Source organism: Primulina tabacum, chromosome 16 (genome assembly GCF_025594145.1).
Source record: "Primulina tabacum isolate GXHZ01 chromosome 16, ASM2559414v2, whole genome shotgun sequence".
In the NCBI taxonomy this organism is placed as follows: domain Eukaryota; kingdom Viridiplantae; phylum Streptophyta; class Magnoliopsida; order Lamiales; family Gesneriaceae; genus Primulina; species Primulina tabacum.
Window position 1 is genome coordinate 1,071,788 of NC_134565.1, and position 23,841 is coordinate 1,095,628.

General features: G+C 33.6%; 5 protein-coding genes across 6 annotated transcripts; 2 read left to right on the forward strand and 3 right to left on the reverse strand.

Moving 5' to 3' along the window:
* The first annotated feature begins 719 nt into the window (after nt 1-719).
* Nucleotides 720-4,411, forward strand: LOC142529407 (homeobox-leucine zipper protein GLABRA 2-like). Its single transcript, XM_075634941.1, has 6 exons — nt 720-785; nt 875-1,259; nt 1,340-1,438; nt 3,622-3,834; nt 4,001-4,175; nt 4,314-4,411. Exons 2-6 carry the CDS (start codon nt 951-953, stop codon nt 4,409-4,411), a joined length of 894 nt encoding a protein of 297 aa, XP_075491056.1. The 5' UTR covers nt 720-785; nt 875-950.
* A 1,415-nt stretch (nt 4,412-5,826) lies between these two features.
* On the reverse strand, nt 5,827-6,472 carry LOC142529109 (small ribosomal subunit protein uS17c-like). Its single transcript, XM_075634501.1, has one exon. The coding sequence runs from the start codon at nt 6,405-6,407 to the stop codon at nt 5,952-5,954; it is 456 nt and encodes a 151-aa protein (XP_075490616.1). The 5' UTR covers nt 6,408-6,472; the 3' UTR covers nt 5,827-5,951.
* An 8,454-nt stretch (nt 6,473-14,926) lies between these two features.
* LOC142528611 (rop guanine nucleotide exchange factor 12-like) lies at nt 14,927-17,603 on the reverse strand. 2 transcript variants are annotated; one of them, XM_075633675.1, is made up of 7 exons: nt 17,047-17,603; nt 16,836-16,952; nt 16,458-16,612; nt 16,302-16,376; nt 15,933-16,196; nt 15,519-15,839; nt 14,927-15,417 (listed from the first exon to the last, which is right to left on the reverse strand). In XM_075633675.1, exons 1-7 carry the CDS (start codon nt 17,351-17,353, stop codon nt 15,001-15,003), a joined length of 1,656 nt encoding a protein of 551 aa, XP_075489790.1. In that variant the 5' UTR covers nt 17,354-17,603; the 3' UTR covers nt 14,927-15,000. The 2 variants fall into 2 exon arrangements, with proteins under 2 accessions (XP_075489790.1, XP_075489791.1); XM_075633676.1 differs by having other exon boundaries at nt 17,036-17,272.
* Nucleotides 17,604-18,173: 570 nt separating this feature from the next.
* LOC142528613 (hydroxyphenylpyruvate reductase-like) lies at nt 18,174-20,462 on the forward strand. Its single transcript, XM_075633677.1, has 2 exons — nt 18,174-18,721; nt 19,833-20,462. Exons 1-2 carry the CDS (start codon nt 18,218-18,220, stop codon nt 20,349-20,351), a joined length of 1,023 nt encoding a protein of 340 aa, XP_075489792.1. The 5' UTR covers nt 18,174-18,217; the 3' UTR covers nt 20,352-20,462.
* A 353-nt stretch (nt 20,463-20,815) lies between these two features.
* On the reverse strand, nt 20,816-21,746 carry LOC142528614 (dynein light chain 1, cytoplasmic-like). Its single transcript, XM_075633678.1, has 2 exons — nt 21,453-21,746; nt 20,816-21,233 (listed from the first exon to the last, which is right to left on the reverse strand). Exons 1-2 carry the CDS (start codon nt 21,588-21,590, stop codon nt 21,078-21,080), a joined length of 294 nt encoding a protein of 97 aa, XP_075489793.1. The 5' UTR covers nt 21,591-21,746; the 3' UTR covers nt 20,816-21,077.
* Between the last annotated feature and the right edge of the window lie 2,095 nt (nt 21,747-23,841).

Below are 23,841 nucleotides of genomic sequence, written 5' to 3' on the forward strand. Positions count from 1 at the left end.
GGATTTGGGTGCTGCAAAACAAATCTTTGGAATGGGGGATCCTTAGAGATCGGGTGAATGGAGTCTTGAAGCTTCAGAAGATTTTTGGAAGCAAGAATCCAGTTGATATGTTCACGAAGGTTGTTATCATTGAAAAACTGAAGTTGTGTTTGACTTCAGTTGGTCTCCTGGACTAACAAAGGAGGTATGAGCTGCTGCACTGATGGTATGAAAACATGATTGAAATCAAGTCTTCAAGTGGGAGAATTGTTATGTGATATTTATTTAATGAGGTGGGGCCCACATTAAATAAAATTATATTAAATCCCATATCCCACATCGAATGTTTACAAAAGTTGTAGGAGGGAATTAGTTATAAATATAGTTCAATTCCTTCAGTTATTGTATCCCAAAAGCAAAAATTTTTCAGATTTGATAAAAAGAGAGTGCATAGAAAAACGTATGTATTTTTTTCTTGAGTGCAGGAATTCTCTTGAGTGAGTTAGAGAAATTATTTTCTCGGTATACTCGGGTTTGGGAGTGAGAAATATTGAGTGTATTGGTGTATACACTTGTTGTAATATTTCTTCCAGTTATAAAAGTTGCAGTGCTCCGTGGACATAGCCTATATTGGGTGAACCACGTAAATCTTTGTGTTCTTGTTGGTTATTTTATTCCGCAATTATTTGGGTACTATATTATTATCGTGGTCGACATCGCTTCGGTATAATTTCTCAACAGATGCTACGGCAGCAACATGAGAAGAGCAAAAACTAAGAATTGAAAATGCTGAACTCCAAGCCGAGGTTTCTGATAAATTGGTACTTATCAAATCACAATTAGACGTTATGAAAATTTTACCTAAAGTTGTTGCAAACATGACCGTGATATGTAGGTTGAAAGGATAAGGACTATGATCGGGAAATACTATAGCGGGGCATCTCCGAATAGCTCTCCACACACTTCGGAAAATGAGCAGGGAAACAGAAGCTCGTTGGAGTTCTATAAGGGCATTTTTAGCTTCGAGAAATCAAGAACCGTGGATGCTGCAAATCTGGCGATGGATGAGTTGCGAAAAATGGCTACTTACGGAGAACCATTTTGGGTTCGAAGCTATGAATTGGGGCGTCAGATGCTTAATTACGACGAATACAAGAAACAGATTTCTCTCGAAAACTCCAGCAGCAAAATGCAGGCAAAAAAAATCAGTAGAAGCATCAAGGGACAGTGGGGTTGTGTTTGTTGATCTTCCATGGCTGGTTAAGAGTTTTATGGATGCTGTAAGAATATTTATTTTTACGTTATGTTTTATTAATACCCAAGTGATATATTTTTTTAATGTCATTCTATTCATTGGCAGAATCAATGGAAAGAATTGTTCCCTAACTTGATCTCTGAGGCAGCCACAGTGGATATTATCTGCCATGGAGAAACTAACAAAGATGGTGCAGTTCACTTGGTGAGATGAATTATCATCTTTCTTTCATTTACCATGCCTTAATTGATATCTCAGACCGAGCCCCAAAACCCACGACTGTTGGATCTCGGTTTTCTCGTGCCCCAAACGCAGCGGAAGTTTAAATTTTTTATTTTATTTTGACAATCAAAATATGTTTTTGATTGGGCACTCGTATGGTTTTATCATAAACATTTATAGGCCGTTATATTTTTATACCTTTGGTGAATTTAATCACTTGGTTTCAACTAATCCGGTATAGGCGGATATAGCTCTTGATGAATCCCTACGAACTTTCTTCAAGGACTCATTTCTTCTAATCAGGTCAACGACTTGATGATTTGTTTCTCTTCCAAATTGCACTAGAAAATTTGGAAGAAGTTTTGACGTTGGAGATCGAAATTTGAGAGACCTTGGGAGATAGTATTTCGAAAAACCCAAAGAGATGGAGGCTAGGTTTTTTCGAAATTTTTGTATCAAAATTGTGTGTTGTGACCTTAACCCTAATACATATATATAAGCTTAGGGCCCATTAATAAATTAAAAACTTAATGGGTTTAATCAATTAATTATTCTAGTCCAACTAGTTTAATTAATTAATTAATCTTTTAAAGCTTAATTAATAACCTTAATAATATGTATATTAGTCTTGTACTCCTACAAGCCCATTATACATATACCCATTACATTTAATTTAAATCCCTTATAAATTCAACACTTGAATTTAATTATAAATTCAACTCCATGAATCTTATCACCTCCAAAATTTAATATTTAATAAATCCAACTTTTGAGTTTAATAAATTAAATTATTAAATTTTATAAATTCAACTCCTTTAATTTATTCTCTCCAAATTTCATAAATTCAATTTCTTGAATTTAATATCTCATAAATTCAACTCCTTGAATTTATTTTCTCAAAATTTAATTATCATAAATTCAACTCCTTGAATTTACTATATCATAATATAATTTCAACTCCTTGAATTTATTCTCTCAACATGAACAAACGATCCAGTGCTTGTGTGACCCTCAATGGTTTAGGGATACAGCTAGCCGTAAGTTCACAACTCCTTGTGATTTAGGACATAATCCTTTATTCGGGCTTACCCTTATTTGCCTCATGCATCAACGATTGATCATAAGAATGTCAGAAATCATATTTCTGATTAAACCCATCGAACCATGGTAAGAGCGTCTAGTAGCATCGCCCCATGATTCCCTAGGTATCACTGATAATGCCTGCAAGAACCATTCAATTATGATTAGCGTACAGTACGGTCCCTTCATCTCACATATCCCAATCGAATCTGCAACCATTGGTTCATCGATGGTTGCATAATAATTCGACAACTATGTTATAAATATAAATAGTGGCATCGCATGTACCATTATACTGGAGAACTCCTTCTCCAATGTGCATCTCATACTCTGGCCAGAGATTCCACGCACTATTATTTCATCAGATCACATAGGATATCCACACCCGTAGGTGAGCGGTGAATCCCCGACTACAATGCACTGGCTTCTATATGTGTCGCAACTGTACCCAACCTCGCCACCTGATGACTCTCTTGGAGCCGGTAAACGAGTCAAAGCATAGCTCTAGCATATAGAACCTCAGTGTTGTCTCGGGTCGTAAGGACTAATGGTGTACAATCATAACCACGGACTTATCCTCTCGATGAATGATAACCACTTGGAAAGTCCGAGGGAGGGTTGTTCGGTATAATCATCATATGACTACACATCTGCATGTTTAGATATCTCTATGCCCTTACCAAGAAACGCAGTACACAAGATCACATATGCTAGTCTCGAGCTCAAGCGACCTTTATCCATGTTTTAGGCGGCTGAATCGACTAGGAACGAATTTAGATCATACAGTGTTTACAAATGAGTTTCAACATCGAATTACGATTCATTTGTATTAAAGCATAATCAAGGTCTTTATTTATGTTTGATAACATAGGTATACAGATAAAGAAATGACAAATCATGAAATAATGAATTATATTAAAATAAAAATTGTTTATTACAACTGAGTCAATAAAATCTCTAGCCAACAGTTGGCTTGCAAGACATCTACTCTAACAACGACATCCAACTTTTTAAAGTTCGGCTACTTTAACAACTAGACGTTTCACAAAACTTTCCTTTCATATTCTATATTTGAATTTTTATAGCATTTTTTTGCAGAGATCCAAATATTAACACCAATGGTAGCTACTAGAGAAATGTATTTCATTCGATACTGCAAACAGTTGAACGCTCACCAGTGGGCTATTACAGACGTCTCTATAGACAAAGTTGAAGATAATACAGATACCTCTGTACTGAAATGCAGAAAATGCCCATCTGGCTGCATCATTGAGTATAATTTCAACGGCCACTGTAAGGTCGTACTTGAATATCTGAAGTTTACAAATTTTTGTCCATAAATTCATGAATTCATCAGGCATTTTGATCCTCGGCTGCCAATACAGTATACACACAGAAAGATATATCCTGATTAATTGAACATTTCAAGAAAAAATTACTAGTCTCTTCGATTTTCATTATCAGGTAAGTTGGGTAGAGCTTTTGGAATCCCAGAAAAGCACGGTCAATTCTCTCTATCGGTCCATAGTTAACAGCGGCCAAGCGTTTAGCGCAAAGCATTGGATTTCAACGCTGCAACAGCAATGTGAGCGACAAGTGTTCTACATGGCCACAAATGTTCCCACAAAGGATTCAAGTGGTATTAATCCTTTAGACTTCTGCACTACTAAATATCTTCTCAACTATGTCAAATCTCCCGTTTCGCTAATCCTAGTGCTTCGTCCTTACAATGCTTCTCCTTTACCTATCAAGATTAAAAAGTTGTTGAACAAAACAGGTGTTACAACACTTGCTGGGAGAAAAAGCATTCTTAAATTGGCACAAAGAATGACAGCGAGTTATTGTAGAGCACTCAGCACATCTAGATATTGTTGAAACCGAATTTCAAAAAAATTTATATTTTGCGGAAGCTTGGCATAGATCGAATCGTATAAAACAATATTTTCCACCAAAATGTTGAACAATCAATATCTATAATAATTTAATAAATAATCAACCAGAGATAGAATATACCTCTGTCGAATGAGGTTGGAATACTTTGAGTTAATACACCGTAATTCTTCCACGCCTACTCTCTTGAACCAACAAACTGACGTGTGGGCGTCACGAAAAAAAAAAAATTTCTCGCTTACCAGTACACTATATACTTCTCTATTTATAAATCTCAACCATTGAGAAAAATCAAGATAAAATATATTATTGTGTAGAATATCTCTCAATTTGTTAAGATTTTTCATCTCAAAATCATATCTTCTATATATGATATAAAAACAAACTTTTTGTTTAAATTTAAAATCACTTCCCTCTCTTTTAGGAAAGTGATTTACGTGATTGAAGTGGATGAGACATGATCTCCTCCACTACTCAATCTATTATTATATTATATGTAACATTCCATATCTATATATATATATATATATATATATATATATTATCACAAGAATCATCATGAACAACGGAGAAGATCTCATCTCCATCATAATTCAAAAATTAGTTTATCAAATATTTATCTAATAAATATTTCAAAGAGAAAATAATTGGTATTAATAATTCAAAATTAAATATTTGAAATGTATATCTTTTTGTGATCTCTATCACAAAATATTGTTGGACAATTAATTCAAAATTAATTGATTGAGATGAGATAAAAGTATCGCTAAAGAAAAAACATTTTCTTTACGATTTTCCAAACAAATTGAAATTGAGCAAAAATTTTAAGTTAATGAATAAGTGTTCGAAGTAAATTGGAGATGACATGGGAAACTATGGACCTACAATTTCAAGCTCCAATAAAATTGATAATAAATTAAACTCTTTAATTTACATATATTAATTTTATTAATTCCAAAGTTATTCCACTGTAAACTTGGAATTGCACTCTTGAAAAAATAGGTATAAAATTAATCAACAAAAATGAATAGTCCATTGATATAGTCACTACATGTGAATCAATCCTCCATAAATTATCCATAATTAAAGTTAGGTAATTTCCGCTTGACCTCTAATTTCGAGCTCAGACTTGAGCCCCGGTGCTCGAGCTAAGGCAGCTATCTTCCAATATAATAACGTAGACTATCGACTTAGGACTCGAGCATACGTGCTCGAGCTAAGGCAGCTCATGCTCGTCTACTATTCGAACATAGAAAACATATACCGACGAATTTCACAGTCAAGATGCTATGAAGCAATCCAGTTTGTCCTAAATTCGGTAATTTTGCACCTGAATAGAATGGCATACTCAGATTAAGTTGTATGCCACATTCAGATTCCACAAATATCCCCAAATCTAATGAACCATAAACAGTAACCACGTCTGTGGCCATGAATCATATGAAACAAAATTATATCCCATCACAATTGACATAACAAATCAACCCAAAATACCAAAACAAAAAAACCAACAGTTTTACTTCGTTCAACTCTCAGACTCTAACGGAATCACCAGTTCCTGCGGCGCTTCGGCGCCATCCTTGGAGCCAGACCGGCCAGGTACAGGGACGGCCCAAAACGTCTTGGTCTTGCTAATGGGGCGGCTTTTTTCCAGTTGAACTAAGTCCCCAACTTGGAACTGGTTCAACGGGTCATGGGCCTGGAATGTCTTCTTCTTCCTCACCCGGCGCTTGTACTTTGGGTGTGGGGCTAAACGCAAAACCTCTACGGCCACAGTCTTTTCGCTGGCGTTGCACACGACTTTCCCTTGCATCGTCCTCATGGCTCTGATTAGAGGTAAGGCGGCGGCGGACGGCTGAACGTAGGGTGGCGATCTGGGGTTTCTGCCGAGATGGGTGGTTGCGGCGGCGGCCCCATGGAGGAACGGAGTGGCGAGGGTGAGGGATTTGATTTGGAGAACCTGTGGAGAGAGGAGAGACATTTGTATTGAGGTGTGTTTTCGGATAAGAAGATGATGCAAGTTTGTATATTGTACAGCGGTCACGTTGCAGTTTTTTATGCCATTGTTTTTACTAAAAAAAATTAATTTAATATAAGTTGGACGAAATATGACATGATAATTATTTAAACTTCAATCGTTATAAAAATTGTGAAATGAATTTTGATGACAAAGTAATATATGATAATATTTTGAACTCCAAAAATTGAGTAATCGAACGGTGAATAGACATGTCAAAATGGGTTGGTGGGGCGGGCCAGCCCGCCACCCGCCGCAACCCGTCATTAGGCGGGACGGGGCGGGCTTTTGACGGGCTTCTAAATGGTCAACCCAGCCCAACCCACCTTGGACCGCGGGTTAGGCGGGCCGACCCGCTTATTTTTTTAAGAAAAAAATTTTAAATATATTTCAGTCAAATAGTTTCATAAAATAATAAAAAAATTGAAATAAGAAATTAAGAAAGCATACAACATAATCCATAAAAAGTAAAGTGTTTAAACCAAACATGAAGATTGAGACATGGAAGAGAACATAAAGTCGAGGAAAGAGACGGTTGTAAATTTTAAAAAATATTATGTCTTCAACAATACATATAATTAGCAAACCTCTGTCGGGTCCACAAAATTTCACTGCAACTCGTCGGACTTCAAACGAAACCACTCTTAGGTTCACAAACAACTGCTATGCTTAAAAATTATTTTAAGATTCATGAATAAAATTTACAGGAATTTCTTCCCTTTTCTTTTCTTTATGTATATCTGTAAATTTCTCTTTTTTTATTTTCTTTATGTATATTTGTGTTAAGAGTAAATTATCAATAAATTTGTTCTAAGAGTAAATTATCAATATATTTGTTCTAAGACATGGAGACGTATGAAACTTATTCTAATTTTTATATAAAACTTAAAACCTAAAAATATAAAATTTTATCCTAATTTGGCGGACTAGCCCGCCCCATTTGGGCTCGACCCGTCTTGGCCCGCAACCCAAACGGGCTCAACCCATTTGGCCCGCCTCCAAACGGCCTGCTATTTTATCAACCCAACCCATTCAATTTGTATAGCGGGGCGGGCCGACCCGACGGGCCTAACCCAATTTGACAAGTCTAACGGTGAAATGAATTTGTTTTGAATATTTATAAATTTAACCAAAAAAACCCAGCAAGTTTAATTTAAATTTTTAAACCAATGGATTAATGACAAAAACTTGTGTGAGACGGTCTCACGGGTTGTATTTTGTGAGACAGATCTCTTATTTAGTCATCCATGAAAAAATATTGTTTTTTATGCTAAAAGTATTACTTTTTATCGTGAATATCCGTTGGATTAAGCCGTCTCACAGATAAAGATTCGTGAGACCGTCTCACAAGAGTACTACTTTGGATTAATAACATCAAATAATGCTACTTCAAAGGTCAATGTTGATACTAAAAAGTATTTGAATATCTTGGCCACTGATGCTCTCTTGCTATCAAAAAAATTTTTTTTTTTGAAGCACATATTTATTTTATTTGTAAATTATTTTTCTTTTTTATAGAGTTTTTCAATTTTTAAAATTTTGGAGGGTATAAATGTTACTATTTTGCCAAAATAGTGCAGCCTCATTCCTCCTGCGCCAAATTTGACGTAGAAGGTAATCTTTTTTTAAAAAAAATAAATTTTTAATTTTTTAATTTATATTCATATTGTTAAATTTATGATTTTTAATTAATATAATTTAATAAAAAAATTAATATAACAATAAAATTCATAAATAAATTGAAAAAATAATCGAAATACAAATGCAACTTGAAATACATAATTTAAATACAAATGCAAATACAAAGTCAATAATCGAAAGGAAAATACATTTTGTCATAATTAAAAATATATTAAATAAAATATAATAATTAATATATGTAAAATAAAAAAATATTTCGAGAATATTTTTTTTGACTTAAGATTTTAAGTAAATGAGTTGGAGATGAATGTTGTATTTGGTGCAGAAATCGCACTATTTTAGTGTAAAATTTGTACCAAAATAGATTTTGTGGTTGGAGATGGCCTAATTGAGAAATAGCATCCATCGCAACCTTTGTTGCGGCCGGCCCACCCCACCGCGGCCAATGGCCTCGCCGGAAGCTATCTGGCCGGAACTAAGCTCCATCTCCGGCAATCTCGTCTCAAATTCAGGTCTTCTCTTACTACAGGTTACTTTTCAATCTGGAATCGAATGATCTAATAATACAACATTATTGCTACTGTCTGAATAGTGGTTGCAAAGTATGGTGACAAAAGAGTGTTCTTCGATTTGGATGATATCGGCGACACCACATGCCAACAAGACTTGTATGGATCCGACGCACCTTCGCCACAGTATTTTCACACACTTTAAGAAAGTTATTGGAAAAAAACAGTTGGAAAAATGAAAATTTTTATTTATTTAAGGATAAATTTGTGAAAAATATCTCAGTCAATGTTTGAATTAAAACTCAATATTTAACAACAATTTTTTAAGAATCAGTACCTGACAAAAATATTATTTTTGTTTTAACTCACTACAAATCCAAATTTACATTTTTTTTCTTTTTATTATTTGAATAAATATATTATTTTATCCAAAAAATAACAAGTATCTTGTCCATCTAAAATATAATTTTAAAAAAATATTGTTTCTCAATTATCATGGAATAAGAGTAAATATCTATTTTGACATACAAAGTACTTATTATGAGATTTCAGATACTTGATTTCGTTATTTGAATATTCAAAATATATAAGAAAATCTTATATTTTCGAGTAATCACCACAAATTCAGTCATTATTGGTCTTTTTTATAAAAAAATACATTAGGATTACTTATCATGTCATTTTATTAAAAAAAAAAAAACATAGTTTACTGTTTATCATTCATCGTGAAATAAGATTAAGTATTTATTTTAACCTACAAAGTACCTAATTTAGAGTTTCAGATGTTTGATTTGACTCTTTCAATACTCCAAATGTGCAAGAAAATACTGGATTTTCGAGAGATCGTCATAAATTCAGTAATTGTTAGTTTTTACATTGAAAATGCGTTAAGATGACTTATTTACGTCATCTAATTTTTGAAAAAACACAGTTTCTCACTCATCATAGAATTAGAAAAAGTACTTATTTTAACTGATAAATTATCTATTTTGGGATTACAAATCTTTGATTTGGCTATTTGAATAGTTCAAATGTGTAAGAAAATACTTGAGTTTCAAGTAATATTAAGTTATTTTTTATTATGTCATTTGTGAAGTTAAAATGTGACACCTAAATTGGTACAAAGATTATCTAATTAGAGCCTACAAATACATGATTTTACTCTTAAAATAATCATATCCAATTATTTGGGGATGCCAAAATATAGTTTGAAGTTAATATTGAATGGAACTGATAATGATATTCGTGAAGTAAAAATGTTATACCTAAATTAATACAAATAAAACATAATTCGAGTTCACTTAATTTTACACTTTAAATACTCAAATTTGATTGTTTGAGGATGTCAAAATATATAGTTTTGAGTTAATATTGAGTGATACCTAATTTGGTCCCACATATAGCTTGATTTTACCTTTTTAAGACTCAATTTTAATTATTTAGGAATATCAAAAAATATAATTTCAAGTAATATTGAGTGTCTTTTGATATGTCATTTTTTAAGTTAAAATATAATACGTAAATTGATACAAATAATATCTAATTCTAGTATATCAATACTTGATTTTACTCCTTAAATATTAAAATGAAATTAAATTTTTCTGTCGAAATATATAGTTTAAATGTAATATAATATTGAGTGGCATTTGATGAAGATATTCATGAAGTAAAAAGCTGATACCTAAATTAATACAAATAATATCTAATTTGAGTCTAGAAATACTTGATTTTACCCTTTAAAAACTCAATTTGATTAGTTGATGATATCAAAAAATATAGTTTGAAGTAAATATTTTCTATTGTGTCATTCGTGAAGTAAACATGTGATACATGTATTGGTACAAGGAAACCTAATGCGAATTACAAATAGTTGATTTTACCCCCTAAATACTCATATCCGATTATGGAGATGTCAAAATATATAACTTGAAGTTAATATTGAGTGACATTTGATAATTACATTCGTGAAGTAAAAATGTGATACCTAATTCTTTTCAAAAAAAAAATGTGATACCTAATTTAATAATAATAGTAATTAATTCGACTCCATGTATATTATCAACTGGCTTTTTGTAATGGTACCAACAAAAGCTATTAACTTCAAACTATATTCTTTTTACATTCGTGAAGTAAAAATGTGATACCTAAAAAAGTGACATATCACTTATTTGATAATGACATACATGAATTATAAATGTGATATCTAAAAATGTGGCATTAAAAATGTTTAATCTGACATCCCCAAATAATCAGATATAAGTATTTATAGGATAAAATCAACTATTTGTAACTCGAATTAGGTATTAATTTAGGTATCACATTTTTACTTCACGAATGTCATCATCAGTGTCACTCAATATTAACTTCAAACTGTATATTTTGGCATCCTCACATAATTGGATATGAGTATTTAGGAAATAAAATCATGTATTTGTAGACTCTAAATAGACACTCTTTGTACCAATTTAGATATCAATTTTAATTTCACAAATGACTTCATCAAAAGTCACTTAATATTACTTGAAACTCGAGTATTTTCTTACACATTTGAAGTATTCAAATAGCCAAATCAAATATCTGAAACCCCAGAATAGATACTTTATCGGTCAGAATAAGTACTTTTTCTAATTCTATGATGAGTGAGAAATTTTATTTTTTCAAAAATTAGATGACGTGAATAAGTGTCATCTAAATGCATTTTCAATGAAAAAACCAACAATTACTGAATTTATGGTGATCGCTCGAAGATTTAGTATTTTCTTGCACATTTGGAGTATTCAGAGAGCCAAATCAAGCATCTGGAACTCCAAATTAGGTAATTTGTAGGTCAAAATAAATACTTAATCTTATTTCATGATGAGTGATTAACAATGTTTTTTTTTAAAAAAAATGACATGAATAAGTCATCATAATGCATATTTCGTGAAAAGACCAGCAATGACTGATTTTGTGGTGATTGTTCGTAAATATAATATTTTCTTATATATTTGGAATATTCAAATATCTGAAATCCCATAATAAGTATTTTGTATGTCAAAATAAGTATTTATTCTTATTTCATGATAACTGAGAAACAATATTTTTTTAAAATTATATTTTAGATGGAGAAGACACTTGTCATTTTGTGAATAAATAATATATTTATTTAAATAATAAAATGGTAAAAATATAAATTTGGGTTTGTAGGGAGTTTAAACTAAAATAATAGCTTTGTCAGGTACTGATTCTTAAAAAATGTTGTTGGTTACTGACTTTTAATTCAAACATTGACAGAAGAATTTTTCACAAATTTACCATTTATTTAATTAATATTTTAATATAAAAAATTGTTGAAATCAATTGATGTAAGATGGATAAGTAAAAATAATAGATAAAATAATCTTAAACAAGAGAGTTTTAACTATATATATTTGAGACGAATGTGAAAAAAAATCCAACAATTTATATTTGGGAAGGAGAAAAAATCAAAATTATAAAATGTATAACAGATAAAATAATCATAAATATGAAAATTTTTACTATATATTTGGGTGTAAAAAAAAATATCACTTATATTTGAGACAGATGGAATATCATAATTAAAATCGCAAACTGGAATTTATACTAACACAACTTCATAAATGCAGAGCAAATTCTTCGAGACATTTGTTGCTCCACTCACAAAAGAGGCTTATTGCTTAAGTTCTTGATACTGAGAAGTGGCTCTATACTTGCTTTTGTGAAAGCGACCGGGGACGTTCTACCGATCGTTAAGGTCCTCAACTTCCTCCAAAACCTGGGCTAGAATATGTCCTAGTTCCACATATGTGCTTATTTCTTTTACCTTTTATCGTGCTTGATGTATTGTGTTAACAATCTTTCGTTAGTATAAGGAATATCAAGTTATTTATGCTAGAGTAGATGTCTTATAAGTCAACTATTGACTATGAAATTTATTGACTCAAGTTTAATAAATAAATTTTATTTTAATACAATTTAACTTTTCATGATTTCTTTTCACTTTATCTGTATATCCATGCAATCGTCATAGATAAAGTTATTGATTATACTTTAATACAAATGAATCGTAATTCGATCTTGAAACTCATTTGTAAGCAATGTATATTCTAAATTTGTTCCTAGTCAATTCTGCCTCCTAAAAACAAGGATAGAGATCTCCTGAACTCCGGATTAACATATGATGTTGTGTACCGTGTTTCATGATAAAGACATAGAGATGTCCAATTATGCAGATGAGTAATCATACGATGATTGTACCGAACAACCCTCCTTTGGACTTTTCAAGTTGTTATCATTCATCAAGAGGAAAAGTTTGTGGTTGTGATTGTACATCATTAATCCTTACGATCCGGGACAACACTGATGCTCTAAATGCTAGGATTGTGTTTTCATTTGTTTACCGACTCCGCGAGGGTCACAAGGTGGCGAGGTTGGGTGCAATTGCGAAGTGTGTAGGAGTCAGTGCATTGTAATCGGGAATTTATTGCTCACCTACGAGTGTTGATATTCTATGTGATCTAACGAAATAATAGTGCATGAAATCTCTTGCCAGAGTGTGAGATGTACATTAGGGAGATGATTCTCTAGTTGTAATGCAATGACACTGTGAATATTTCATGAAAGCATCACATAGCTATCGGATTTAATATGCAACCCTCGATGAACCAATGGTTGCATATTCGATCGAGATATATGAGATGAAGGGACCGTACTGCACGTTATTCATAAACGACTGGTTCTTGCAGGCACTATCAGTGATACCTAAGGAATTATGAGGTGATGTTGCTAGACGCTCTTACCATGATTCGATGAGTTTAATCAGAAAAATAATTTCTGACATTCTCATGATCAAATATTGATGCACGAAATACGGCAAATTAGGGTAAGCCCGAATAAAAAAAAATTTCCTGAATCACAAAGAGTTGTGAACCCACGTCTAGTTGGATCCGTGAACCATTGAGGGTCACATAAACACTTGATCATTTGTTCTCATTGAGAGAATAAATTCAAGGAGTTAAATTTATAAGAAAATGAGTTCGATGGGATCAAACGATAAGCTTATAGACGCTTATAGAAATTTCGAGAGGATGACTGCTAAAAACAGTCAAGGGGAGTACAATGCCTAATTTAAGTGGAAATGTTCGAAAAATTAGCAGCTGCCTTATTTAGATATGAGTTATCTCGAAAATAAAGTGTGCATCATAATGACGAACACGTTTAAATAATCACATCGATCATATTGGATAATTGATCGGGATTATGATGAAAATGGTATAATGTGATGGAATCTTGGGCTAGTACAACCCCATCATACTGAATTATTGAAGTTCTAGATGGACTTTAGATAATTAATCTAGAGTAGGTCTCTTGTGAGACGATCTCACGAATTTTTATCTGTGAGACGGGTCAACCCTACCGATATTAAAAATAAAAAGTAATACTCTTAGCATAAAAAGTAATACTTTTTATGGATGACTCAAATAAGAGATCAGTCTGATAAAATACGACCCGTGAGACCGTCTCACATAAATTTTTGCTATTAATCTATATTCTAGTTGGACCTGAATAAAGCAATTGGGTTAAACATTTTACATGGTATCAATTAATGTATGAAAAGAAAATGATACCAAAATAAATATTACTACAAAAAGGAGAATCAATAATTGCAATAATATAAATGCATATTTTCGAAATATGCATGATTGTGGTGTGCTATTCTCGAGAGTCAAAATATTTATTGAAATCCATTAACTTAATTAATGTGATTAATTAAAGAAACAACAATTAGTTAAAATAATAATAAAAATTATTACTTTGGTTTATATGATTGTGGATCCCGAAGCTTATCAAAAGGGCGAAAGTGTCCATCCACTTTTAGCTCTCAAGAGGGGTTTTAGCCATTTTGTTTTTCTTTGATCTCAAAATCAAAATATTTCTAAATTTTTTAGTGTAATTTAGAAGATGAACAATTGTTCTAACGGTGGATCTAATTAGAAGAATTGAAGAAACGAGATTTTGAAGAACTTGTGAAGAAATACAACAAGAGCTATATCCGCACACGAGTGTCCAAATAATATTTTGAACGTCAAAATTAAAACTTTTAAAACTTCCGTTGTGTTTAGACATTAGAAAAACAGCTCCACCACAATTTCACCATGTTATTCATTGGTGAATCATTCGACTAGAAAAATAGCAGAAATGTTCTGGGTACAATTGGCTCAGAACTACTACTATACGGGGAAGTCATTTAATTTATAGGAAACCCCGTGTATATCTAAAAGGCATCCCTGTTTCAATAGAAGCTAGATACATACATGTATAACTTTGATAAGCAACTCTAAGATATGACCATTTTGTATGTACATCCAGGCTTAGGTTCTTGCTAAATTTTCTGCAATCGAATCGTGCTAGTGTCGTGCACGTGGGCTCCTTGAACCGCCTAGATTCTCTAATCGTTCTATGTAGGAGACTTTCTTGTTTGTGTTTATCGGTTTGCAGAGGTTGTCTGAATCAACATCTCTGGGTATCCTATCTGTAGAATCTTTTCTCGTTTCTGTCTCTCCTTGATCCATATTCCACCCCATGAAATCCGACAGTGTCATTGACGATGGTGCTTCCGATGAATTCAACTTCTCTAATTCTTCCTGAGCATTAGGGAATTTCTCTTGGACTGAGTGGTCTTTTAAAGGGCACCTTTCGAGTTCTGCGTCAGGGTTTCTCGCCAGAGAGTCGGCATGCATTACATCGTCTATTCTTGATATCACTGTGAATGCTAGGCTCTCTATGATTCTCGAATAGCTTTCCAAGATTGCATGCCCCACATCCTGAGACATCAAAAAGGTTCGAGTTTAGCCTAAAAATTGAGGATACGATCCCAGCATATAAGAAAATATATTTTATTCTCCAGTAAATTGAAATTGTGTACTCTGTTGAATTGTATCTTGCTGATGTCTAAACCAGATTGAGGAATCCCGGGAAATCGATGCTTCAAGATCAGAAGAATAGTCTCCGCTCTATCTTCGAAAAGCTCCCTCTTCTCCATGCTCACAGCTGAACCCCAAGAAGATTTGCTGTCTTTAGCATTCATCTTCCTTTTCCATATCACTACTGATGCCTCAATCTTATTTTTAAGGTCAAGAATCTTGTGCTCTGAAGACAAGTCCAGAGTTGAGAGAAGGCTATTGGGATCAAAGTGTTCGTCTGTGATGCTCTTGTATATCGAGTCTCCAAGGCTCGCTCTCCCATTCTGGGGTAATAAAGTCGACAATAGACTGTCAGAGCTCGGAAATGAAAACAATTCTAGAACATGGGATCAATACTCTATCGAGTATAATTGTACCTTAGGGAGAGACTCGATGTAACTTTCAGGAATCTCCATTTCAGATAAGACCTGAGCATTGATAGCCATAGCTGCTTTGAGCACTTGGTTCACAGAATCCTTCTGAAACTGCAGCCATTTCGTTGTAAGTTCGGACAATCCGTTTGGTGGAACTTTAGGCGTTGGAATCCACCATTTATCTTCTTGTCTAGCTTTATAAGAATCATCATCGTTCTTTGATGTGTAGTAGAACTCATTTTGATCTTTGAAGTTCTCCAGACAATCCTTTTGGCCAAAGATTGGAAAACATATGAGCATTGTCGAATGAAATGAACCCTTTCGACTTCAACCAAAAACCAAGAACTAAAAAAAATGACACGTTTCCCTTACAAGGAGCATTGTGTCTAGTTTTCGTAACGCCGGAATGTTCATGTGGAGATCAGTTCTCTGATTCGTCACCATTATCTAACGAAGTACATGAACTCTTTTTAAATATCGATCAAACACGAGCTTTTTTAATCTGAAGGAGGAGTAGAGAAGTCGTACCTCCATGTTGGTTCCATCTTTGGATTTTTGGTTTGAAGGGACAAATTCAACAATGTGGTCTGTGACAGATAACAGCCAATCAATCTCTCTTCTCCATCTTGCTTTGGTCTCTGCTGCCATTGGCTCTAATCTCTTTTGTTCTCCAAAAGCAGAAGCTGCATTAATAGAGGGCAAAAAAGATGAAATTTTAACATCTGAAATCGCTAAACAAACATAACGTTGAAGCTCAAAGAATCTGATATTCTTCAAGTCTTCAAATTCTTTTGCTCAAAACATGATAACAGAACAAAATAAAGAAAGAAACCTAAATTTAAGCATCATGCAAAATGCTTTATATGATGTATTTTTTGGCTATATATAATGAAAAAGCTGATCTACCTGCAAGATTTGTAATAGCATTTGACAGAGCCAGAGCAGATGAAACACCTTTTCCCCCACCAGACATATCCTCTCCCAGAAGCAACTTTGTAAATTTTTCCTTCATAAGTTCCATATCTAAAAATCACACATTCAAATAGGCTTAAAAAAAGCAAAACGAAATGAAAATAACTCAAGAAAAGGAAAGATCATTTATTCACCGGTTTCTTGCCTGAATGTTGCCTGTCTCTAGCATTAGAATTGGCTGCACTTCCCTCCATGGACAATCTGGACGTGATATTCTCGGTCCTATTAAGAGCACATCCGATCTTAAGCTGTTGATCCAAAGGCTGATGATCATTCAAAGGAATGGAAGCATGACTTCTTGATGTCACCCTGTCCTGATCAACAGGTGATAATGAATTATCGCTTTCGAGGATCGAACTCCGGGTCTGTCTCCCCTCATTTTCGTGCATTCCCTTGAAATATCCTATCCTAGATTTGTAAATTTCTCGTTCTTCTTCCAAGGCTCGAACCATTTTAAAACTTTCGAGATGATTCGAGACTAGATAGAAGGTATTATACAATAGAAATGGGAGAAAAACTCATGTGAGACGAATGGAGAGGGAAAGATATTGACAAGATTATTATTTTTCTTTCCCTTTCCAAGGATTTCTTCAATGGAAAGAGAAGGAAGATGATTTGTTTTGAAGTTGCAGATGAGGGAAAATGAAAACTTCGAGACTATATTTTGTGTCTGGTTTATAATTAATCTTTCATTACATTTATTATTCGCCTTGGTTTGTAAACAAAATATGGAATGTTGGAGGAACGTGGGGTGCATGATGTTAGAGAATGAAATAGAGTGATCGTGGAATGAAATTTGTATGGCTGTGAATCATTTTAAATTTTATACAATGTATACTTATACATTATGTTTGTATTTCACTTTTTCTCTGAGTTGATCGAATAGATAGTAACCATCTAAAAAGGACACTAACTTTTTCTTTTAACTTTGCCCTTATATGATACTATATTACACTTTTATTTTTTTAAAATTTCAATACACACTTTTATTTTTATTTTTTTATTCAACAATTCAAATATCAATTTAGTCCCTCCATAATTTATCAAATTTCACTTAATTCATCGATAATGATAAAAAACTGTACACATATACATCGCATGTGTAGAATAATTAGTATTCATTATTTGACTTAGTGTGATTTACTCAATTATAAACAGATTTAAATTAAAAAATTCAAATAAATAAATTGATGGTATTAAAGAATTTTGGTAAAAGGAGCCGCGCAGATTCCTCGTTACGATTTTGGCCAAATCGGCGAGTTGAGACGCATCGCAGCCGTCCATCTGTCGCACTCGCGCACCCATTCCCATTCTCTATGAACAAAGATAAATTTCTCACCTCTGTTTCTCCACCACTCGAAGCCAACCTCACCTTCCGTTGCCGCCGTGTTCATAAAATGGAGGCGATCGGAGTTCTGTTAATGTGTCCAGCGAACAATTACTTGGAGCAAGAGCTGGACAGGCGTTTCAATCTCTTCCGGTACTGGACTCAGCCTCGGCCACGCGATTTCCTGGCACAGAACTCTGATTCCATCCGCGCGGTTGTCGGGAACGCCTCCGCCGGTGCCGACGCGGATCTGATTGACGCGTTGCCGAAGCTGGAGATAGTTTCGAGTTTCAGCGTGGGATTGGATAAGATTGATCTGAACAAGTGCAGGGAGAAGGGGATTAGGGTTACCAACACTCCTGATGTGCTGACGGATGACGTGGCCGATCTGGCGATCGGATTGATGCTGGCGGTCTTGAGGAGAATTTGTGAGTGTGATAAACATGTGAGGGCTGGAGGCTGGAAATTTGGTGACTTCAAGTTGACTACTAGGGTATGCTGGTTTGCCTTTTTAGTTTGAATTTTTGATATGGGGAATCTCTGATATGGATTTTATGGTGATTTACTGACAACTGAGACACGGGTTCACTGAGTTTTTTGAACTCGTGAGAGGGTAAAGGTTGTCTCTCTCTCTTTTCCTTTAGAAATATTGCTCATCGTATAGCTTATTCGAAGCACAGAGAGAGCACTTTTTAATGGTAAATGCTGTTGATATCATTGTTGGATGATAATCATGTAATATTGAAGATTTTATGATCAATGACCAAGTTTCCAACCTTTCGTTCAGTGTATCATCAAAGGTGGATTGAATGGGGTAGACCAATGGGAGCTTCCCCATTGCCAATCTTAATTTCTTATAATTTTCGCATGCATTAGGTTACTTACTGCCGACTGGAATTTATCTTTTAAATCCAGTGTTGGGTAGGTGAGCAAGAAACACCTAGAAGAGATGGCCCTTTATATTCTTTCCATTTTTCTTCCATCGCCTTCTTTCAGCTAACCATGATCCATCATCAGGGTCTTCAAACTTGCGTTTTCATTGTGGAGCCCTCATTCTTAGCTCAGTCCCAGGGTAGCTCCATCTATTTGGAGGTGCTTCCCCTCAACCTCCAGAATTAACTCATACTTATAGACCTGGTAGGCTCAAGACGTTCCATCATTTATTTTGCCTTGCCTGTTTTTCATGTTTAGAGTACTATCCTGCTCTCCCATTCCCATCTCAGTGTATTTATGTAGAAGAATGCTTTGTGGTGAACAATTTCAAATTTGCCATTCCTTGGTCCCTGACTGTTACGTTGTCTAGCACTGTCTTCAAATTTCTTTGTTAGGTTTGCTGTATATAATTACAAAAGCGATATTTATCATTCTTTGCACCAGCTCCACTGGACCAGACACCTGGACGGGTAAAGATAATAGGTGGGGTGCACCATTTTGAGAGTGGGAATATGTGCATAATTTTTTTTAAAATACTTATCTTTTGGTATTTAAAGTCGAATGTATGTTTGGTGCTCCAGGACACGAGTACGAAGTGGGAAGTATTGTTCTTGAATTATTTTGTGTCGTCTCCTTGACTCTTTTTATTCCCCCTTTTTTCTTTCTTGTAGTTCAGTGGCAAGAGAGTGGGCATTATAGGATTGGGCAGAATAGGGTTGGCAATTGCCAAGAGAGCGGAGGCCTTTGATTGCCCCATTAGTTATTACTCAAGATCCAAGAAACCAAATGAAGACTACAAATACTATTCTACTGTTGTTGACTTGGCTTCAAACTGTGACATCCTAGTCGTGGCATGTGCACTGACTTCCGAAACGATTCATGTTGTCAATCGAGAAGTGATGAATGCATTAGGCCCTAAGGGAGTTCTCATCAATATTGCAAGAGGCCCACATGTTGATGAAGCCGAATTGGTCTCAGCTCTTGTGGAGGGCCGTCTTGGTGGTGCTGGACTTGATGTATTCGAAAAGGAACCCCACGTTCCGGAAGAGCTCTTTGGCCTGAAAAATGTCGTCCTTTTGCCTCATGTAGGGAGTGCCACAGTGGAAACACGGAAGGCCATGGCTGACCTTGTTCTTGGGAATTTGGAAGCTCATTTTGCCAAGAAACGGCTGTTGACTCAGGTCGTTTGACAATTTGTACGGTATGAAAACTGTGAGTACATCCAATACTGGTGATCACTGAATTTGAAGTTTGCTCCTGAATTTTGCTAACTATTTCATATGAAGGGAGAATTTCTTAAACTTTATGTGTTGCTGAGCTTATGGCTAAATCATAATAGATATTGACGACCGCCATTCCCCCCATGCATACGTAAATAAATGATACATGAATTTTAAAATATTTTCCAATTTATTCTAAGATTATTTGAACTAAATTTATATCTATATATCTCAAGGCATCTAAACTTTTTTAACCTTTCAGTAACATTTTTCAATGTAACCTATTGTACTATGCTATTTTAGTAAACAGATCTTGTTTTAACATATATGGAGACAAGATTAGTAATATTCTTCTATATGTAGAAGCCCCAAAATGACTAAATAGTCTTCGAGAATGATCTTCCGGAGGCTTTGTTTCTTGGAATTACACGGCGTTTCTCGACACAACTTGAGCTCATTAATTGCAGTGACTCTATCTCCTCTTGATCCATTACCAGAATTCTTGCATCAGCTTAAAAAAATGACTTTGTTTCGTGCACTTCCAAATCTCCTCTATATGTATTCAATCACTTATTATGTGTTTAATATATAATTTAGAACACAAGAAACTTGTATACCCACCATTTACAAAATTAGAAAGTGAACAGGAGAACACCAGCAATCATCCGATCTGTTTCCAATATATAGCTTACACCTTTAGCAAGAAGGCCTTGAAGAGGCACCTTTGAAGATGAGAAAATTGAGGGTTTCTACCGTAAAATATATGAAACTCCCTTTTGTGTGTGTGAAAAAACAGCCAAAGTTGGATCCCACCACGCACTGCCATCCATTCCCGTATCTTTTATCAAACTCCTGCACCCCCAATGCAAATTATATCGATTAGTTTCGCCACGAGTCATTTAATACATAGGGACGGTCATTTTCAGGTTGGTCGAGTCTAAATAACCAAATATCCCGTTTCGGCACCAACTTTTTCCTCCAAAGAGACTAATACATAAAAGGGCTTCTTGAAAACTCGGATAAGGTTAGTTAATGGCAAGAAAAGTAACAAGAATAAACAGAATTTGCCACCTTCTTGATATGGGCAGCGAGGGATTCGCAGTCCGAAACATCATAAAGATCCAAAGCTCGGGAAGCAGAAGCCATGGCTTGAATCTGCATCTTCAATGGCATATCTGTGTCCTCTATCAAAGCTTTTCCTTCCAACATCTTTGAATTTACTAGATTAAACCGACAAAATCCCTCTTTTTTTTATATGCTAAACATGAAAGCTTGAGGTACTCGAAACCAAGAAAAGGATAGATATTAGAATGCCTACACGTGAATGTACTTCGAGTCCTCCATGTGTTGAGGAGTTATTCGGTGCCTTCTCAGCCTTTGCCACTTATATATATACACACACAAGTGATCAAATTCCGTTGTTTTAATAATAATTATTATTTTCACCCAAAAAAAATATACTTATTATTAAAAATATTAAATCACGAATCTGAGATACGGATGGATTATCTCAACTTCAAATATAATTATTTGATTATAAAATTTTATATTTTATTTCAATAATATCCAAATATTAACTAAACTCCAACAATAATTGTTAAGAAAAGTTTATCGTACAAGCAAACATCACATGCATATAAGTTACTAGTATATTATTATAATTAAGGTTGATATCAGATATGCCACTAATGGACTTAAAAACTTAAATAATTTTAAAGTCTCAATTCAACGAAGAAATAGATTTTCTTGATATTTAAAGAGAAAAAGAACAAATATTGGAAGGTATATATATATTTTTAAAACTCCAAACCTTTTAATTATTTCAAAAGATTTTGAGTAAGTCTCTTGTGATACGATCTCACGAATTTTTATCTGTGAGACGGGTCAACCCTGTCGATATTCACAATAAAAAGCAATACTCTTAGCATAAAAAGTAATATTTTTTCATGGATGACCCAAATAAGATATCTTTCTCACAAAATACGACCCGTGAGACCGTCTCACACCAGTTTTTGTTATCCAATGTTATTTTATTTGAAAAAAAAACCAAATACACCTAAAACTTCCTATTCATTCAATTTATACATTTTCAAAGTGGGGCGCCTATAAATAAAATATTCTCTTGTTTGGAATCAAACGAATAAAATATTTTTGATTTCACTTTTGGACTTCTCAAACACAATGTATATATGTAGGGCAACGGCGTCCATATTTCTATGTCATGAGGATAAACTCTTTTTAGGATAAAGCCGGTGAGGCCTAAAATCATCCAACCATATGTTTGCATGAATTTTAATTGTCGTTTTCTTGCCAATGTTACAAAAAGCTAACTAAAATTCCTTGATCCAAACAAAGTGGAACAGATCGACCAAAAATGATATTTACATTTTAAAATATTACATTTATATTATAATAAAAATAAACACACGTGCTAATATAGTCTTCAGGTAAATCGTATTAAACAAATCATATATTATAAACTCACTCAAGAAAAAGTTGATAAAAAGAATCATGATTATTGGTCATTTTTATTATTTGATTTGAAATTGTATTAGAATATCAGCGTCTGTTCTTTGAGATATTAATTAACCGATCACATTCTTTTCTTAAAGAAAAATAAGGATCTTTTTTGCCAACTAGTCAGTTGTCTTCTTCTTGATGGCGACAATAATGTTTAGCGCGTTAAATGCAAAATAAATAAATAAATTCAGATATTTTGAGAACATTTCTACTAGTTCTATACTTGAAAATGTATTCATCAAAATTTATTATATGGACGAAAACGACTCAACTATTTTAAAAGGTTATTCATGAATTTGAATATTCCTAAAAAAAACAATTAATGAATTTGAATATGAGTATCTACAATCTAAATAAAGTCATATTAAATTTTTGGAAATGAATTTACTATTATAATTAATTTCAACTGATTACTTTACTAATTTTAAATTACAATTTATTTGTTTGAGTATAAAAACTACACTAAGACTTTGATTCGATATAATAAAAACTAGAACTAAATTCAAACAGTTGATCTTATAACTTAGACATTATGGACACTTAAATTTAATGAAATCATAAATTATTTTACTTTATAAATATTTATTCATTTTATGTGACCTCAATACTTTTTTATATGTAATCTATACTCATTATCTTCTCTTTTTATAAATTTTTTTTTTTCATATTTTAGAAAATTTTCAAACTTCAAGTTTTAAAGTATTAGATTAAAAAAGTATAAAACCAAGAGAGAATGACCAAGAAGGCATGAGAGCACTGCACACGAAACCTAACATAAGCGACATAAAACCTACCATAAGCCCACTACAGTTGCTGTCCAACATGTACTTTGGCCGAATATGAATATATTCCATATTGAAATAGATAATCGATACATGTTGTTTCAACTGTTGTACAATTTAAAATATTAGAAGTTATAACTTTCGATAAGACGACAAAC

Excerpts from the sequence above, each read along its gene's own strand:
- LOC142529407 (XM_075634941.1), top strand. The coding sequence starts at position 951 with ATGAGCAGGGAAACAGAAGCTCGTTGGAGTTCTATAAGGGCATTTTTA. Across the intron at positions 1,439-3,621 it reads AAGATGGTGCAGTTCACTTG|CATTTTTTTGCAGAGATCCA; the intron begins GTGAGATGAATT and ends GAATTTTTATAG. Across the intron at positions 3,835-4,000 it reads ATTTCAACGGCCACTGTAAG|GTAAGTTGGGTAGAGCTTTT; the intron begins GTCGTACTTGAA and ends TTTCATTATCAG.
- LOC142529109 (XM_075634501.1), bottom strand. The coding sequence starts at position 6,407 with ATGTCTCTCCTCTCTCCACAGGTTCTCCAAATCAAATCCCTCACCCTC.
- LOC142528611 (XM_075633675.1), bottom strand. The coding sequence starts at position 17,353 with ATGGTTCGAGCCTTGGAAGAAGAACGAGAAATTTACAAATCTAGGATA. Across the intron at positions 16,197-16,301 it reads AACTAGACACAATGCTCCTT|GATTGTCTGGAGAACTTCAA; the intron begins GTAAGGGAAACG and ends TTTGGCCAAAAG. Across the intron at positions 15,418-15,518 it reads GCAAGATACAATTCAACAGA|GATGTGGGGCATGCAATCTT; the intron begins GTACACAATTTC and ends TTGATGTCTCAG.
- LOC142528613 (XM_075633677.1), top strand. The coding sequence starts at position 18,218 with ATGAACAAAGATAAATTTCTCACCTCTGTTTCTCCACCACTCGAAGCC. Across the intron at positions 18,722-19,832 it reads ACTTCAAGTTGACTACTAGG|TTCAGTGGCAAGAGAGTGGG; the intron begins GTATGCTGGTTT and ends TCTTTCTTGTAG.
- LOC142528614 (XM_075633678.1), bottom strand. The coding sequence starts at position 21,590 with ATGTTGGAAGGAAAAGCTTTGATAGAGGACACAGATATGCCATTGAAG. Across the intron at positions 21,234-21,452 it reads TCGCTGCCCATATCAAGAAG|GAGTTTGATAAAAGATACGG; the intron begins GTGGCAAATTCT and ends TTGGGGGTGCAG.